This window comes from Macrosteles quadrilineatus, unplaced genomic scaffold (genome assembly GCF_028750875.1).
Source record: "Macrosteles quadrilineatus isolate MER2022 unplaced genomic scaffold, UCM_ALF_1.0 Scaffold_13__1_contigs__length_4303367, whole genome shotgun sequence".
Taxonomy (NCBI): domain Eukaryota; kingdom Metazoa; phylum Arthropoda; class Insecta; order Hemiptera; family Cicadellidae; genus Macrosteles; species Macrosteles quadrilineatus.
The window spans coordinates 1,161,190-1,178,801 of NW_026542606.1; the positions used below are offsets into that span (position 1 = coordinate 1,161,190).

Sequence of the window (17,612 nt, forward strand, 5' to 3'; positions counted from 1 at the left end):
CAGAGGCAGGGTATAAGGGGCACCAAAGACTAAAGACAGATTATATGGTAGCCTACATGGAATTATCTTCGTTCATTCTCATACGCGACTTCGGAGCGTACTCCTAGTTATATTACCAAATGTAAAGCACAGTTCATTACTAATATATTTAATAATACTTTACTGTAGTACTCTCTGATAATATTTAACCAAGTGTTATGACACTAGCGCTCAAGTGTCACCAACATGAACTAGACATGGAAAAACCTTCAGATTTAAGAATTAATGAGAAGTCTACCATTGTTTGTTAGTGTATGTTTAATAGTAGTTGTTAGGCTTTAGAAGTATGCCTACGTAAAAATCCTTATTCTAGGTATAAGGATTCAAAAGGGCATAACAGCTAATTGGTTAAAGTAACAATGTTGGCCTATTTTGTGGAGTGGATTGGATTACTGGAACTTGGAACTGGATTTTGTCAAATCCATCATGCCGCCGCCGCCCGCCACTAACCATTTCACTTAGCTGCGTACAGCTTAGCTATCTTGTTTCCCGAACGTTCTTTATGCTGAAATTAATAAGTTTGCGTTAATTAACCTATTGATTGTTAGTGTGAGTCTAATATTTACTTAAAATCACTTACAATTTACATAAATTTAATAGTTATACAAGGTTTCTGGTGAGAAAATATCGTCAATTAAAATAGACTAGTCAGTAGACTTACAAAGGTAAATAAAACTTAAAACAGCCGTAACTCCGTTAATATTTGTGAGCGAGAAAAAATTTTTGCACCGTTATTTTCAGCAAAAAATCTAGTTTCTGGTGATATTTAAATCAATATAGGTTCCCATGGTCACGTTCGTCGCAATAATTACCACAAGATTGTTACTTATGATAAAATAAAACAACAAAATAAATTATCCCAATTAAAACAAAACCAATTTAATTTATAACTAATAAAAATATCAGATAAATGAATAAATAAATAATAGTTACAATAAGGACCAAACAACAAAATAAAAGATTTATAAGCTAAATTAACATTAAATAATTTTAATAATTTTATAAGCTAACATAAAATTCATGTAAAACTATAGTAAATGTCAAACAGCTGTTTGTTAACAAATTTTGTCACAGAAAAGATATTTATGAGAATATGAAATGTTCAACATTCATACAAATTTTGAAACATTTATTAAATGTTTCATGAGCTTAGAAATTAAACATTAGATATCAATTTGATTTTTTTTATATTTTTGAAGAGGAATGTGTGCGTTACATAACGTTTAGCCAAACCCCACCCCCCTTTCGCCATATAACACAGCGTAAAGCTATGCCATACCCCCTCCCCCCAAAAGTGTGTTACATAATATATGTATGGACCCTAAGTAGTATTTGATACTTTTGTGATTTTACCCATAAAATATCACAACTTTACTTCTGCTGCTTACCCATGATAAGGGCTGTAAACAAGCTAATGGGTATGTGTCAGCTTTGCTAATAAACCGTTTATTTTAACATTCTTTCAGTAGGCCTCGTTATAATTTATTTTAAAAACCACCAAACCAAAACCTAGGCTGGGTTTAAGCCAAGCTTCAAAAAGCTCAAGAAACCAAAAAAAGTATTTGGTTCTTGAAAAATCTCTCTAAAGAGAATAGGAATGCTTAAAATATTATATATCTAGTAGAAAAAGGCCAAACCCGTTTGCAGGAACTTTATGATCTTGTATTTTACTGTTGTACAAACGATAGAACTTGTAGGTAAACATACTGACAAAAAACGTTTGTGAAGAGTTTAATAATCTATGCTGCTTGTCCATTGAGGTGAATAATCAAAGAGACATTACATAATTTTTAACAACTCTCACCAATGTCAAGATAAGGGGTCGTTTGGTTCACGGAGAGTTTTAACTCTAACGATTTGCGTCAACCATCACAAACATTCTATCCATCAGTTGATAGCTTGAAACAGCTGTTTAATGCTAAGTCATGTTAGTAAACATAGGCTTGCCTGTTAGCCCTATAACAGTTAACATTTATTTTGCTAACACTGTAGCCTCTAAATGTCCACATTTAGATTTAAAATGCAGTGCCGTCTCCCTTTTTAATGATATAGGTTGTCTAACAGTTTTAGACTGCCAACGTGGGGCCAGAAGGATTTTACGATCCTTGGAATATTGTCTTTTACCTTTCTCGTGTAGTCACCATTTTCTGCCCATGTCTTTACATCTTATCTTATTTTAATGGGTCTGATTTTACTTGTTTAGTTTTAGTGACTTTTGCCCTGTACATTTATGTATTATTATGGCAATAAAACATTCTGATTCTGATTCTGATATCATATAGGTCCTATTATTGTTTTCATATATTCAATAATATTCGTTCCAATGTTGTTTGAAACATGGTTTAGGCTCCTATTTGTAAAAGTTTAAATAATACGTTATTTAAATCCAAGACTTAAAGTTCCCAATCATTCCTCTCTGCAGTACAGTACAATCCCGATTAACTGAGGTTGTTGGGGCGGAGACTACTTTGGGTACATAGAATCTTGGAGAATCACTGTTTATATATATTTTTTTTAGGATAAAAGTTAACACAAGTAAGTTTGTAAGGGCCTATATGTCTTTTACCTTTCTCGAGTAGTCACCATTTTCTGCCCATGACTTTACATCTTATCATATAGGTCCCATTATTGTTTCCATATATTCAATAATATTCGTTCCAATGTTGTTTGAAACATGGTTTAGGCTCCTATTTGTAAAAGTTTAAATAATACGTTATTTAAATCCAAGACTTACAGTTCCCAATCATTCCTCTCTGCAGTACAGTACAATCCCGATTAACTGAGGTTGTTGGGGCGAAGACTACTTTTGATACATAGAATCTTGGAGAATCACTGTTTATATATTTTTTTAGGATAAAAGTTAACACAAGTAAGTTTGTAAGGGCCTATATCATAAAAAGAATAAAAGTAAAAAATGTACACTGACTTATATTGCCCACTACAGGCAACATCGCTCTGTACCAAAATCTGTAATACAAATGTTAAAGCGTTTATCTCCTATATGCATGTGAAACAAGGAAAGAAGACAGTAAAATTATCTCCCATCTGAACTGCAAGTGTTTATTAGTAGGTGTCTAAGAAGAATCCACCGAATATGGTGGTCAGACAGAATCGCTAGTGAAGGCTTTCCTTTGGGGACAAAGCGATCAAAAGACAATCCACCTAGAAATAAGAAAGAAGTGGAATTGTATTGGGCCCTAAAAACCCAGGTGGTTCCATAGAAAAGAAAGCCCATACATGGAATCCTCAAGGAGCAAGGGGTAAAGGTCGGCCAAGAAATACTTGGTGAAGGACAGTAGAGAAGGAGGCAGCTGTTGAGGGAAAGACCTGGGGGAGCTTAGAAGACTGGCCGGAGAAAGACAGGACTGGAGACGTCTCGTGGATGCTCTATGTTCCAATTGGATTGACAGAAATTAAGTTAAGTCAAGACAGGCATACATGTTTAGCCTACTTTGCCGTGACTTTTTATTAGGTTTACCATTATAAAACTGGAACACTATGCTTAAACCTAGACTTCAAGGGGATCGAGTAAATGAGTCAACTGGAAGGTACTTAGGGGTAGAAGAACTGGGTGACTTTTCGCATAGCCTACTTTCCCTTGTCTTAAAAATGTGTCTGGACAAAATTTACCCCGAAGAATTCTAGGGTTAATGTTTTCTCTACATAATAAACAAACATTAGGACAGAAGGGAAAGTATGGGAAGAAATAACTGCTGGAATAAAAACATCGGCCTAACATATAATTTTCCCACTCTGATTTTATCCTTAATGGCCTTTACACACTAGGCCACTATGATGGTGCCACTTTGGTAGCACGTTTGGTGGTGAGTAGCCTCTTGTGGTTGGGAAACTTCTTCAGTCACCACACTTGCTCAGTTTATTGATTCATCGTAATAGATGTGAAAGAAGATTGTGGGTCAAATTTTATTATTTTTTTATTTGCGGGAAAACAAAAATAAAAGGGGAAAACAATTCATGAGAAAATACTGGATACCTACCTACATTCGTTTTTACGCGATCTCAGTTCAAGAGGAGTGTTTTTGACTCATTAAGTGGACCTCAGAAATAACTCGGATAAGTTTCACACAAAAAAATGAATGACTGTTGGTACTATTGACGAACTATTCAATTAGTTGACTGGGACGGGTGGCGTCGTCCTGTAATCCAGCTACTAGGAGGTCACGAATTGTGGATATTTATAGGGATGCACTGTGGATGTGATGCTCCCTGGTGTGGATTACGTCCGCACTAGTGAGTACTTACAACTATCCGCAGTACTATCCTGATAATTAGACCAATTCGTAAATTACGAGGAAAAAATGTGGTTCGGATTCCACTATAAACTGTAGGTTCCTTAGTTGCCATTAACTGTATGGGCTATTAATTAACAGCTGTGTCTAAGGAACATGTCGACCTTAGTCACTAACAAGACTACAAGATCGCGCCACTCATCCTACACTCATCCTTCACTCATATTTGGGTTAAAATACGCACATAGTGGCATCCTCATCTTAAATAATTTATAATTGAAGATTGAAAGAAAGGATTATGATTGCAGGAACCAGATTCTGAGATTGTATAGGCTACCACCTGAACAATCATTAATGATCACAAGTTACAGCGGAAAAAGACAAAACAAACATACTAGTGCCGCCATAGAGTCACGCATGTGTGCAGTGCTCCATATGATTCAAAGCTTTTTGGCTGGTGGCGAGCAAGTCGGGGGCTCTGGCCACCGCAAGCGAACAAAGTGGCAGTGTACTGCTGTATATGTAACTCAATGTCTTTAGTTGTGGCGCCACCATGGTGAGGTGTGCAAAGGCCCTAAACCTAGGTATTAGCCCTACACCGCAAATTTATTATAGAATGAATAGTGTGGGTAAAATAGACAATGTAGAAAATAAGACATAGAGATCCAGCAAGTTCTAAAGGACAGCAAATTTCATAACTAGAGGCAGAAGTTGACTTATCATAGGTGACACCATAGAGTTTTCCTCTGGGTCATATTTGTTTTTTATAAAAAAATATGTGTTATCATCGCCTGCCAACAGTTTTAAGAGTAGGCCTAGGCCTAAGAGTACCAAATGTGTCTCTTTCTATGAACCAATTGCTTACTCTCACACCTCACCGGCATAAATTAACCCCTATTAACTAAATCAGTTGAAGCCTGAAGAGTTGTGTAGCACAGAGCCCGGCACCGCTCGAGTGGTGCATTCCCGGATTGTAACTTAGTAGCTGTGGTGTTGTTGTTTTTGTTTACTAAGTTAAAGTTAAGTTAAAATTTGTATATTACTTAAATAGGCCTTAGTAAGAGGTTTTATCGGGTACACTTTCCCAGAGAACCAACGATATCGCATGAATAACGATATTTATCAAAACTTGTTCGGTTCGATATAGGATCGATTAAGTTATATAACTTTTTTCTATTGTAGGCCTAACCATCGATTTCAAAATTGGTTTGTGTATAGTTTTATTAATATTTAATAAATAAATATAAAGCTTATAAATATAAAAACAAAAACACAATTAAGTAACTTAAACTTACTGTAGTATAAAGTTAACTAAAATGTAAATTAATGATAAAAAATAAGTAGGCTATTAAGAAGTATAAACTAAATACCCCCGCCACAACAAACCTGCAGACTAAGCGAATTTCCATTAACCTGATTGGATTTACACAAAAATGCCTCCATACAAATATCACATTTATTTCCTATTTAAATAGAATTAGTTTAACGAGTACTTAGGTTTGCTGCAACAGGGCCTAAAAGTGAGTGAGCGTAGCGAACGAACTTCAACCAGGACGTAATTGAGCCATGCGAACGAGCTCACTTTATGAAGTTAAACGGGACAAAGCCCGCGGGTACAGCTAGTATGTTCATAAACAAGCAAACTACAACAGTTGACTTGTAGGACTTAGTCTCCATAACAATAACATGGGAATTTTAAATTTACAAATTTTTGGAATTTTCTCCGTAACCATTAGGCGCACAACAACGCTTCAATATACTAAATTGTTTGTTTTTTAAGCTCTACAAAATGGTTTGGAAAGAAATTGTAAAATTTTATGTTTTTAGAGTCAAAAATGGGAAAAACCTATTTTTACCCCATAAAACCCCATATAAAACCCCGTTCCCATAGTCCGATCATGCTGGTTCGCGAACTCGTTCGAATGATCGAGTTATCGCGCTAACGGACACATATATATATAAATATAAATATATATATATATATATGAATTTGAACGGATGGTGTTTTTGGCCTCTAGGGACCTCAAAACGAAAAAGTAAATCGGTCCCAGGTCCAAGTCTTACCATGAGTTCTACGGTAATAGCTTATTCCCTATATGGAAAATTCGCTAAAAACTATAAACCGGTGTATAAATTAACATTGCAATGGCTTTAATAAACTGAAGAAACATATCTTCTCCCAATAACTTTACTTCACATATAGAGATATTCACATAACACAATTTTCAATACCGGTAAGTTAGTGTTAAAACGGTAAGCACGTATAAATTTCTAAAATTAATTTCTTCCATTTATAAACATTTAGGCTAACTTAAGTTAAATGGAAACATGAGATAAAATGAATAGGCCTAAATATATTCCGTCAATGTTAAACTAATTGTTGTTGTTTTTCTTTATATCATACGGTACAATTAATTAAAATCATTGCAATATTATCGATTTGGATCAAAATCTATATATAGCCTACCGTCATTCGAGTAGACTTCCGTATCTGCGCTGTTAAAAACAACCGTAAGAAAATATCAATTATTCTATTGTTTCATTAATAACCTATAATGTTAACCTCTTGAATGAATCCCACTAACGCGCCCGCACGTCAGACCGGTAGCCCTGCTAGTGCTACGAGCCCCCGAGTGTAGTTTGAATTTGCTGCGCTTAGTAAGCAAATCGAAGAAGAAAAATAAAAGGTTGCCTTGTTTGGCAAGTTACTTTTATCATAGACTAAGCAACACAAGCAGACTCCTCATCCCATTGTATATTTGGAAGCTTGTTTTTCGTGTCTAGTTCATGTACAGCCACACTGATCACTGGGGTAGACAAAATTTTGTTTCCATTATTTTAGGGTTATTTTCATGATTTGTGCTTTAGCCTACTATTTGGTTATATAACTAGGAGACCAGTTATTGTTTATGATTATATCGTTTTATTTGGTTAAATGAGGTCTTAAATGACTGTGTAACGAGCCAATTTTTTCAAGACACTTTTTTCCTTCTTCCCTAAACCTTGCGACTCCTTTCCGCCGCCACCAGTCAACTTCCGCCACACCTCACCGGCTTCCGCCGACCCATATATCCTTTCGCCATGACCTCCGCCCATTTCCTTACCTTACGTCTCCTTTCCGCAACTTCCAGTCAACCTCCTTTCCGAAAGTACGTCATACATTTTGGCGCCCGAACAGGGACTCCGTGAGTCATGGATTCGTAGGAATAGAATATCGAAAATACCTTGAAACCAATCCGAAACCCTCTCTCTAGAATGACGAAAGGCAAATTGGACAGCAATGATTTTCCTCCGCTCACTACAAAGGAATCCACGGCAATGTTTTCCTCCGGAAAAAACAATGAAGTAACCCAAGTTGAAACTTCAATTACTCAGGGGATTCCTGCCACTTTTAGTCAGGCTAGTCAACAGGACCAGCGTGTAAGTTGGGTATATCAATTGACAAAGCATCAAATTCAATCTGAGCTGGAATCACGAAATTTAGACGCAAGCGGGAAACTGCAAAAGTTAAGAAGTCGCCTCTTCGAGCACATTCGAACTCCTGGTGTTACTCCAACGACGGAGACAAATCAGTTACTTTTTCCCCCAATGGACACTGTTGAAAATGGGGCTTCAAACTCAAATCTGGAACCCAGCATACTCAACAATTTCATGATGATTGTTGGTTTGCCTCCAAATTCTGATGTCAAAACCTTACGAATGAGGCTCGCAGACCTCGCTGAGAAGAGAGGGTTGTTCAGAAGGCATCCAACATCTGACGGCTTTACCGAACATCAAAGATTTGCCAAAGGCAGATCACTGCCAGATATGAAGATAAACCAGTACCCGTTTCCAGTTAAATTGAATTCAAACACCCAACCTCACACGGATACGGCTAGTCTCCGCAATCAAGTCAGAAAGTAGAACATTCGTTTCAATGGATACACTGACCCAGTCTCCTTTATGGAACGACTAAATGAACTAGTAGAAGCTTACGATATACCCCTAAACCGCATACTACAAGCAATGCCAGAAATCTTCAAAGGGAATGCCCTCCCCTGGTGGCGAAACAACAATGAATTTTGCAGGAATTTCACTGAGTTTCAACGAGAATTTGAATTGCAGTTCCTGCCTCCTGGCTATTACAAGAATTTAGATCGAGAAATACAGGATAGGACTCAAGGAGAACGAGAGACTTGTCGCCAATACGTTGTTGCAATCGTCACTCTAATTCGTTGACGAGGAGGAAATACTGAAGAAGACAAATTAGAAAATATTTATGGGAACCTAAAACCTGAATATAAGCTGTATTTTCCCTGTCAAGATGGTCTCTGAACTGGACGCTCGAGCTGAGGAATACGAGGCAGTACTTCGATGTAGAGCAATGTATCGACCACCTCCTGCTCCTACTCAATCACTGACGCCTGAAACAGCATATCAGTCCAAAGGAAGTAGAAGATCAGAATCATATGAAGCCTTTTATCTCGAAAAACCCCCTTCCAGTGCAAGACTGAAGAAACAAAAGGAGAAAAAAGCAACAATTAGTTTTAAGATTCATACACAAATTTTTGTTTTCGTAAAAACCAAAAGGTATTTGTATAGATATTTAGATTTAGGATTTCTTTTAAGTTGAAAGTTTTTTTTTCATCATTGTGATACAAGGTTGTGATTTTTACGTTTGTTATTCTCTTGTTAGAACAAATTTGTTTATAAGTTTTTAGTTTTGTTAACGATTTTTTTTTTTAATAAAATTGTTTTAGTTGTTTTTATAGTTTTGTTTTTCTTTTCGTGAAGAAAGTGGTGAGTGTAACGAGCCTATTTTTTCAAGACACTTTTTTCCTTCCTCCTTAAACCTTATGACTCCTTTCCGCCGCCCCCAGTCAACTTCCGCCGCACCACACGCCGACCCATATATCCTTTCGCCACGACCTCCGCCCATTTCCTTACCTTACGTCTCCTTTCCGCAACCCCCAGTCAACCTCCGCCACCCATCATCACCTTCCACTACCCTAACTATCCTTCCGCCACGACCTCCGCCCATCTCCTTACCTCACGTCTCCTTACCGCAACCCCCAGTCAACTTCCGCCGCCCAATATTGCATTCCGCTGCCCTACCTAAGACGTAAACATCTTAATAATTTCAATCAGTTAATACACCACAATTCGAATATTAAAGATATTAAATTCGGAGTCCCTCAAGGCTCTATTCTGGGCCCATTACTTTTTCTATGCTATCTTAAGGGTTTACCTAGCATCACACCTTTTGATAATATCACTATGTATGCAGATGATAATAATTTTCTGATATCACGTAAAACTCTTGATGAAATCGAAGTTTCCGCTTTTAACCAGATTTCAACCTTAGAACAGGCTCTTAACGAAAAATGCTTGCTACTGAATCCTAATAAAACTAAGTTCATCACTTTTACAGCTTGCTCTAGAATTAGACCTGCACCTGAGAGTTGACAATATTTCTTAATGATCATGTGTAGGAAGAGGTGGATAATTCTTAATTCTTGGGCCTAATAATAGACAAAAACTTAAATTGGAATAATCATGTTTTATCAATTTCTAAAAAGTTAGCTTCTGGTTTTTTTGCATTAAGGAAGGTTTCTAAATTTAGCAGTTTGGTTACAATGAAAACCTCCATACATTCATTGAAAAGATTACAGAATTTTTTACCACAACACACTAAACTACATTTGATCAAATCACTTGTACTACCCCACTTCAGTTACTGCAACTCATTGATCAATGACTTGACTGCGACTCAGGCGGGTATGCTCCAGCGGTCACAGAATTATTGTTTGAGATTTGTCTATGGTCTGCGACGTATGGAGCATATCACGCCATACTACCTTGAGGCACACATCCTGAAATTAAATGATCAAACCAAAGATTCACTAAAATTTTGTCATTGGTTTTTTCAATTTTGAAATCAGGCTCCCCAAAATATTTCAAATCCGATTTTAAATTTGTGTCTCAGGGTACCTAGTTCACGAATGTCTCGTTATTCTTCGATCACATTGCGTATACCTCATCATGTGACCACAGCTTATGGCAGGGCTTTTGTTGTTACCGCTTGTCGTCTGTGGAACGGCCTACCCCTACACATTAAGACCCTTGAAAAACGTTCCCAGTTTGTGGCGGCACTGAAAAAGCTCTATTTTGAGAAGATGGTCTAGGCTGGCGTGTCCTAGGGCTACTGTTACCTTGTGCGTTTGCTGATGCGTGTATGCGAGAGTGTATGAATGTGTTTTTCTATTTGTTAAATTTTTATGTTTTTTTTAGATATGTAGGTACTTGAATTGTTAAATATTTTATGTTTAATTAGATTAAGTTATCCCTATGTCACATTATTTATGTTATATTTTTAATGTCAGGTTAAGTGTAAGAAAGGGCCATGTGGCCCTAACTTTGCCTGAAAAAATAAAGGATTTTTCATTTCATTTCATTTCAAAACCCTTTATCATGCCCTTGTACAGTCTCATATCGCTTTTGGTATTGTTTTATATGGTAATACCTCAAATGAAAATTTAGATGAACTGCTTATCCTTCAAAAACAAGCAATAAGAATAATTTTGAAGCTAAATTGGGATGATTCTGTTAAACATCTATTTACTGAATTAGAATTTTTTAATGTAGCCTACCTACATTTTTTTTTTTTAAGAAAGAGGAGGGAAAATGCTTTTACGCACACAGGTAGCCAGCCTGTAGTGTGAGACTCCTGAATCTATCACAGACTACTCACTAAAAAACCCCCTCTACTCTGTTGGACACGGACCTGGAATTGTTTGTCACATTACTTCAAGTCAGGCCAACATGTGACCTAAGCCCTCAGGGCTCTCACCGTTTTTGGGATTTAGATACTTTATGACCTACACCGCATCCCGGTCAAGGTCGAGCTTCTTGGCGCGGAGAATACCCTGGATGTAATGTGACACACAGGTCCAATTGTCCTCACCCTCCGTCATCATCGGTATGACCGTGTCCACTGACAGCCTAAATAAGAACTACATGTAATTAGTCCACCAGTCCATCTATAGTTGTGGACAGGGTAACTCCGGACCAGGAAAAGGAGACCTACCTGCCTCGGCTATTGTGGAGTTGCCCGACCAACCGACCCTAATTAATGTCGCTTGGCTGCGCTCAACGAAAACAACAACTAGATACCCAATACCATAAACTTAAGTAAATTTATTTACAAAAATTATTAATATTGATTATCATATAATGTTTTGGTTTAAAATGTCGATCTTTTTGATACTAAATTTGATGTAAATCGGCCAATTTTGACCATTTGTGCCACCAAACTAGTTTTTCTTTTATACTATGTAACTTTTTAGTATACTATGTAACTTTTTTTACTGTACTATATTTACAAAAGAATCTAAAATTGCGGTTTTGTTGTTAAAATAAAGCTCGTATACTTTCCATTTGCTCGCACCAGTTAAAATTAAAACTCAAACTGTATCCACTATGTTGCTCTCGCTCATTTCCGGATTAACGTATCGTAATCTATTAACGACATAGACAGTATTTGGACTTGGGATGAGTAACGAATTTTGTTGCCTACTTAGTATTAGTTAAATTTTAGCTACAACTTTCACACTGTGTTCTATGTTTTAATTAATGTCGTGTTGTTTTTTTCGTACTTTGTACCTTTGCATTTTTTTAAATTTAGAACCAGTAGAAATATTGTACAGTTAATTAAGTTACTGATTAAAATTATGTTTTCAGATTTGTATTCAAACGATCTATTTATTTTGGTTATGATATAATAAAATGTTAATACATTCATACATACGCATTTTGTTATTCCTCCATTTGCTCACGCTTTGATGTAAATTATATTCAATTTTCATTGTTTGTTAAAAATTAGTTTTTAAAAGAAAAACTAGTTTGGCGGCACAAATGGTCAAAATTGGCCGATTTACATAAAATTTAGTTTCAAAATGATCGACATTTAAAAAAAAAACATTATATGATAATCAATATTAATAATTTTTGTAAATAAATTAACTTAAGTTTATGGTATTGGGTATCTAGTTGTTGTTTTCGTTGAGCGCAGCCAAGCGACATTAATTAGGGTCGGTTGGTCGGGCGACTCTACAATAGCCGAGGCAGGTAGGTCTCCTTTTCCTGGTCCGGAGTTACCCTGTCCACAACTTTAGATCTCCATAATGTGACGAAATTCCTATTATAGAAAACATTATTGACTACGGAATCACTTGAAATGTTATCCATCCTACCTTGTTTATTGTAGGCTAATTGTTGTATGTTTTTACGGTGATATCTTGAGAAATATTCATCAGCGGTGAAAAATAATGGTATATTTGTATTCAGGAGGTAAAAAACTATAAAGTAAGATGTCAAAATTCGTTTGGAGGCACCTATACGGAATAAATACCTTACTTTTTAACTTGTTTTAATTTCAAAGATAACAACCTAAAATAAATTTGAGGTTTATAAAACATAACTAGCTATCTATTCTATATATAATTCAGTTTTAAAAATCTTTGTACAACTAAATCTAGAGTTCTACTGGACCGATTTTATTAATTAATGGGTCGTTGGAAAGCTTAGGTCGTGTAGATTTGCAAATAATTATGAAAGTTTATTTTTATTATGATTTATGGTGAAAAATTTAAAAAAAACATGTTTTCCATAAGAAATACATTGAAAACGGTGTTTTTCACACTTTTTATTTGGGTGCGACTTTTAGCTGCCTTTTTTTAGTGTTTCCAAGAAGTGTATGGTATCAATTTGTAGGAAATTTTATTCTCTTTCAGAATATCACCTTCCACTTTGGTCGATTTCCTCACCATTTAAAAGTTATTTGCAAAAAAGCTAAGCAACCTCCGAATTTATAATAATGAGAAAATATTGAGTTTGGGATATTTTTGTTAAACTTTGTACAACTAAATCTAGACTTCTACCGGACTGATTTTGTTAATTAATGAGTCATTGGAAAGCCTTACTCATGTAGATTTGCAAATAATTATGAAAGTTTGGTTTTATTTAATATTTGTGGTAGAAAAATAAAAATAACAAAAATACATTAAAAACTGTTTTTTCAGGTTTTTATTTTCAAGTTTATATTTGTAGTCAGCTTTTGGCTGCCTTTATTAAATAATTTCAAGAAATACACACAAGGTATTTGTAGGAAATTTTATCTTCTTTCAGAATATCACGTGCATTTTCTACGATTTACTCACCATTTAAAAGTTATTGTCAAATTAGATAAGTGACCTCCAAATTTTTAGTTGTTAAAAATACTGAATTAGGGATATTTTTGTTAAACTTTGTACAACTAAATCTAGACTTCTACTGGACCGATTTTGTTAACTAATGTATCGTTTGAAAGCCTAATTTGTGTAGATTTGCAAATAATTATGAAAGTTTGATTTTATTAAATATTTGTGGTGAATAAAGAATAAAAAGCAAAAATACACTAAAAACTGATTTTTTTTATAGTTAATATTTTAAAATTTCAATTTATAGTTAACTTTAGGTTGCCTTTTTTGAATATTTTCAAAAAACGCCTAAGAGTACTTTGTAGCAAATTTTATTCTCTTTCAGAATATCACCTTCCACTTTGGTCGATTTCCTCACCGTTTAAGAGTTATTTGCAAAAGAGCTTAGCAACCTCCTAATTTATTGTGGTGAGAGAATATTGAATTGGAGAGATTTTTGTTAAATTTCTACAACTAAATCTACAGTTCTACTGGACCGATTTTATTAATAATAGGTCAATAAAATCTGTGTAGATTTCCAAATAATTAGTAAAGTTTGAGTTATTTATTTATGGTAGTAATACGTTTGCTGGTATGAATAATCTAAAAAAGATTATGGTAGTAATAATGGGATAGCCAGTATGCATCATCTGATCATATGGAACACATGTATTAACCTATAGTTTAACAGCTGATTGTTTTATTGTTATTTCCTTGATTTTTCTTTGTTTACATTTAGTTGTTTACTATTTGAATTGGTGGTTGAGGTCCGTAAAGTGTGTTTCTAAAGTGATGTTTTTAATCTGTACCATTAATAAGTATTGGTAAGTTAAGAAATGTATGGATTTCATAACCAAAAATTATTATTTTAAACTGTCAATTATAAATTATTCAAATTTAATTTTTAATTTACAGTTTAAAATAGTATTTAATATTCGTTATTTTGAAATGTTAATTATAAACTCAATATTTTACATTAGTTTAAAAATGAATAACTTTACTCTTCACTACATGGTTGGTGATGGAAACTGTTTCTTTAGAAGTGTCTCATTTTTATGCCATAAATCTCAATCCAGATACAGTGATATACGATCCACGGTAGTTGATGAAGTCGTCAATAACTGGGACTACTATTGTCCTTTGATCGTAGGGGATAAGACATATAGACTAGAAGTAAAAAACGCTACGGAATACAGAAATTTGATGACCAAAGATGGGGAATACGCCGGTAATGTCGAAATCGAAGCTGCAGCAAGAGTTTTTGACTGCCAATTCAAAATATATGCTCAGAAATTGGATTATTTTGTAACGGTTGGTGAAGGCACAACGATCTATAAACTACGATTCTCAGGAAATGTGGATGCTGGGCATCAAGAGGATATAATCTTACCAAAATCAAAACGTAGCCGTGCATCAAAAATATAGAAAAAGTAAAACATGTTCTGGCAGACGTGAATCAACAGCTCATACAAATAAATTGAAGAAACCAAATTATAGAATAGATAAAGATTTACTCCAAGGGGTAAAAAAGTGTTTATCAAGCAATCAAAAGGATGGAGAACCAGAAAATGAAAAAGAAACATAACAAGATAGTCTGACCAACACTTCACTCAGAGATGATGCAACTTCCTCAACCTCCTTAATTTGTGTATTGGGAATGCCAATACACAAATTAAATTTAAAAATTGAAGCTGTAATAATGTTGCTACGAAATCTTAACACAAAATGGGGGTTATGTAATGGCACACGATTAATTGTTAAAGAACTCAAGCCCAATTAAATAATGCGCTCAAGTATTAAAAGTATTCAAGTATGACAAAAATACTCACTGCTATACCAACCTAGTTATTATACTATGAATTGTATTCATTCCAAGGATTGACTTAGCACAGACGGACACAGATTTACCATTTGTTTTAAAAAGACGGCAATTTCCTTTAAAATTAGCGTTTGCTATTACAATAAACATAGCGCAAGGCCAGACATTGGATAAAGTTGGGATATACCTTCCAGCAACAGTATTCAGCCATGGACAATTAATTGTATGTTGCAATATCAAGGGTTAAACGGTTTGAAGTCATAAAAATTAAAATTATCCCTGGCAAAGAACAAGGAAGATTATTAAAACAATCAGATGAAGTCTTTACAAAGAATGTTGTTTACAAAGAAATACTGTAAATAAAATATTTTTGTAAAATTGTATTTGTTTTTCATTATTTTACTCTTTTAGAAAATCAGTTTATTTTCTAAACAAGTTCATTCTTTAAAAAATGTTCAGGAACTTACAAGGGCATATATTATGTACTACTGTACTTTCTAGGGACCGTTGTATTTATTAACTACAACGGGCTCTGTTGCTAGTCACTACAGATTTTTTAATTCTTTCTAGTATAAATCATGTAGGGTACCCTATTTTAAAATAAATTTCAAAAAAGTTCATACCCAATTACCCCTAATACCCAATTTCCCTTCTAAATACCCTAGTTTATGTATCGTAACCTAGTTGATTTAGCCTACTGTATTTTCTAAACGGCACCAAAGTCTATATTGCTTTTTAAAATCTAATTAATTGCATATTGCAATTTTGGTTTTGTTTTCATGTTGTCGTCGTGTGTTGTTTTGTATGTTTAGTATCGAATGTAAACAACTGACAGCTGTTTCCACTCCACAAACCTTCCTCCCCTTTCCGTGTCAGTCGCTACTAAGTAGAACTTGGACTCGTCCAAACCACAAATAAGTGAATAACTCAACAAAACTTAAGTTAAGCTTGATATCAATTATTTAACTGTAGGCCTAACTTATGGGAGAAATCTCTCCGACAAAAACTGATTGAATTTTTGGATTCTGCGTGAAAAATAACTTAGGTTAGACATCTAAAAATTACATCATATCCCACTGTAGGTAGGCCTACAGTAAATAATTACCCCTGAAAAAAACTCCTTGTGCCACTGAAATAAAATCCAAGACCCCAATGAAGGATTAGGCCTGGACCTAAGTTAAAAATTGGAATAGGCCTAAATCCTGTGACCCTCAAGACCCGGTATCAACTTCTAAAGAAGAAAGTTAACTAATTTTGTAACTTAGGCTAGGCCTACTAAAATTTTTACTCGGACCAACCTTCACTTCTGACTTAAATATCTAAGGCCTAACTTAAAGCCTAGCCTTACATTAAAATTAAATGTTTGCTTACTAATCTACTACAATTGATCTACTACCCGTTGATATGAATAAATGAAATGAATAATCTGACCTAGAAAATGGAACCAAAATATTTATTCAACATACTCCCTAACAATTTGTTAAGTGAAGAAGCCTAGGCCTAGGCCTACAAGGTGGTCTAGACAGAAAACGACAAAACAATTAGAGAATTCATGTCAAGAGACCACATGGAACCTAAAAAGTATAAAGTAAGAAATATCAGGTACCTCTTCTATTTCAATTGCGTCGTCATCCGAGTCGTCTCGATTATTTACAGTGTCAGCATCATGTAATTCAATATCAAAAACTCCAGCCATTATCCACGTCTGCTACTAAATTTCCATTTAGGCCTAACACAACTCAAAATTAATATATAAATCCAAAATCACATGCTCGATTAAATTTTAAATAAAAATAGCACTAGTTGAAATTCTGAGTATAACAAATCACTGAAATATTATTATTAAATCAATTTGAAATTAAAGATTCGCCACAATAATAAAACACTATGACAGGGTTATGTCCCAAGTCAAGACCCAAAATGAAAGCGTAGCGTAGCGTGAAAGTTATGAATAGAGATTAGAGTAGAGAACAGCAGGAGGAGATAGGCAGAGCAGAGAGAAGTGCGAAAGAATGAAGGACTCATCACACGAACAGCGCCTCAAGAATTGCGACGCTTTAATAACGTTGAACTGTATAAAATACTAGCTGTAACCCGCGGGCTTTGCCCCGTTTAACTTCTTAATTTTCAAGAAGATCTCGTTCGCATGGCTCAATCACGTCCTGTTTGAAGTTCGTTCGCTACGCTCACTCACCTTTAGGTTGGAGCTCGTTCGCTGCGCTCACTTGCCTTCAGGTTAGCTCGTTCGCTACGCTAACTCGCCTCCAGGTTGAAGTTCGTTCGCTACGC

The 17,612-nt window shown here is 35.1% G+C and overlaps 1 protein-coding gene across 1 annotated transcript in view; it reads right to left on the reverse strand.

Annotated features, from left to right (window-relative positions):
* Positions 1-17,279, reverse strand: part of LOC129004980 (ribosomal protein S6 kinase beta-2-like) — a 139,525-nt gene extending 122,246 nt beyond the window's left edge. Inside the window, exon 1 of the mRNA XM_054433713.1 lies at positions 16,930-17,279. Within this exon, the coding sequence (XP_054289688.1) occupies positions 16,930-17,019 (90 nt within the window). The 5' untranslated portion in view covers positions 17,020-17,279. The remainder of the gene's footprint in view (positions 1-16,929) is intronic.
* Positions 17,280-17,612: the final 333 nt, after the last annotated feature.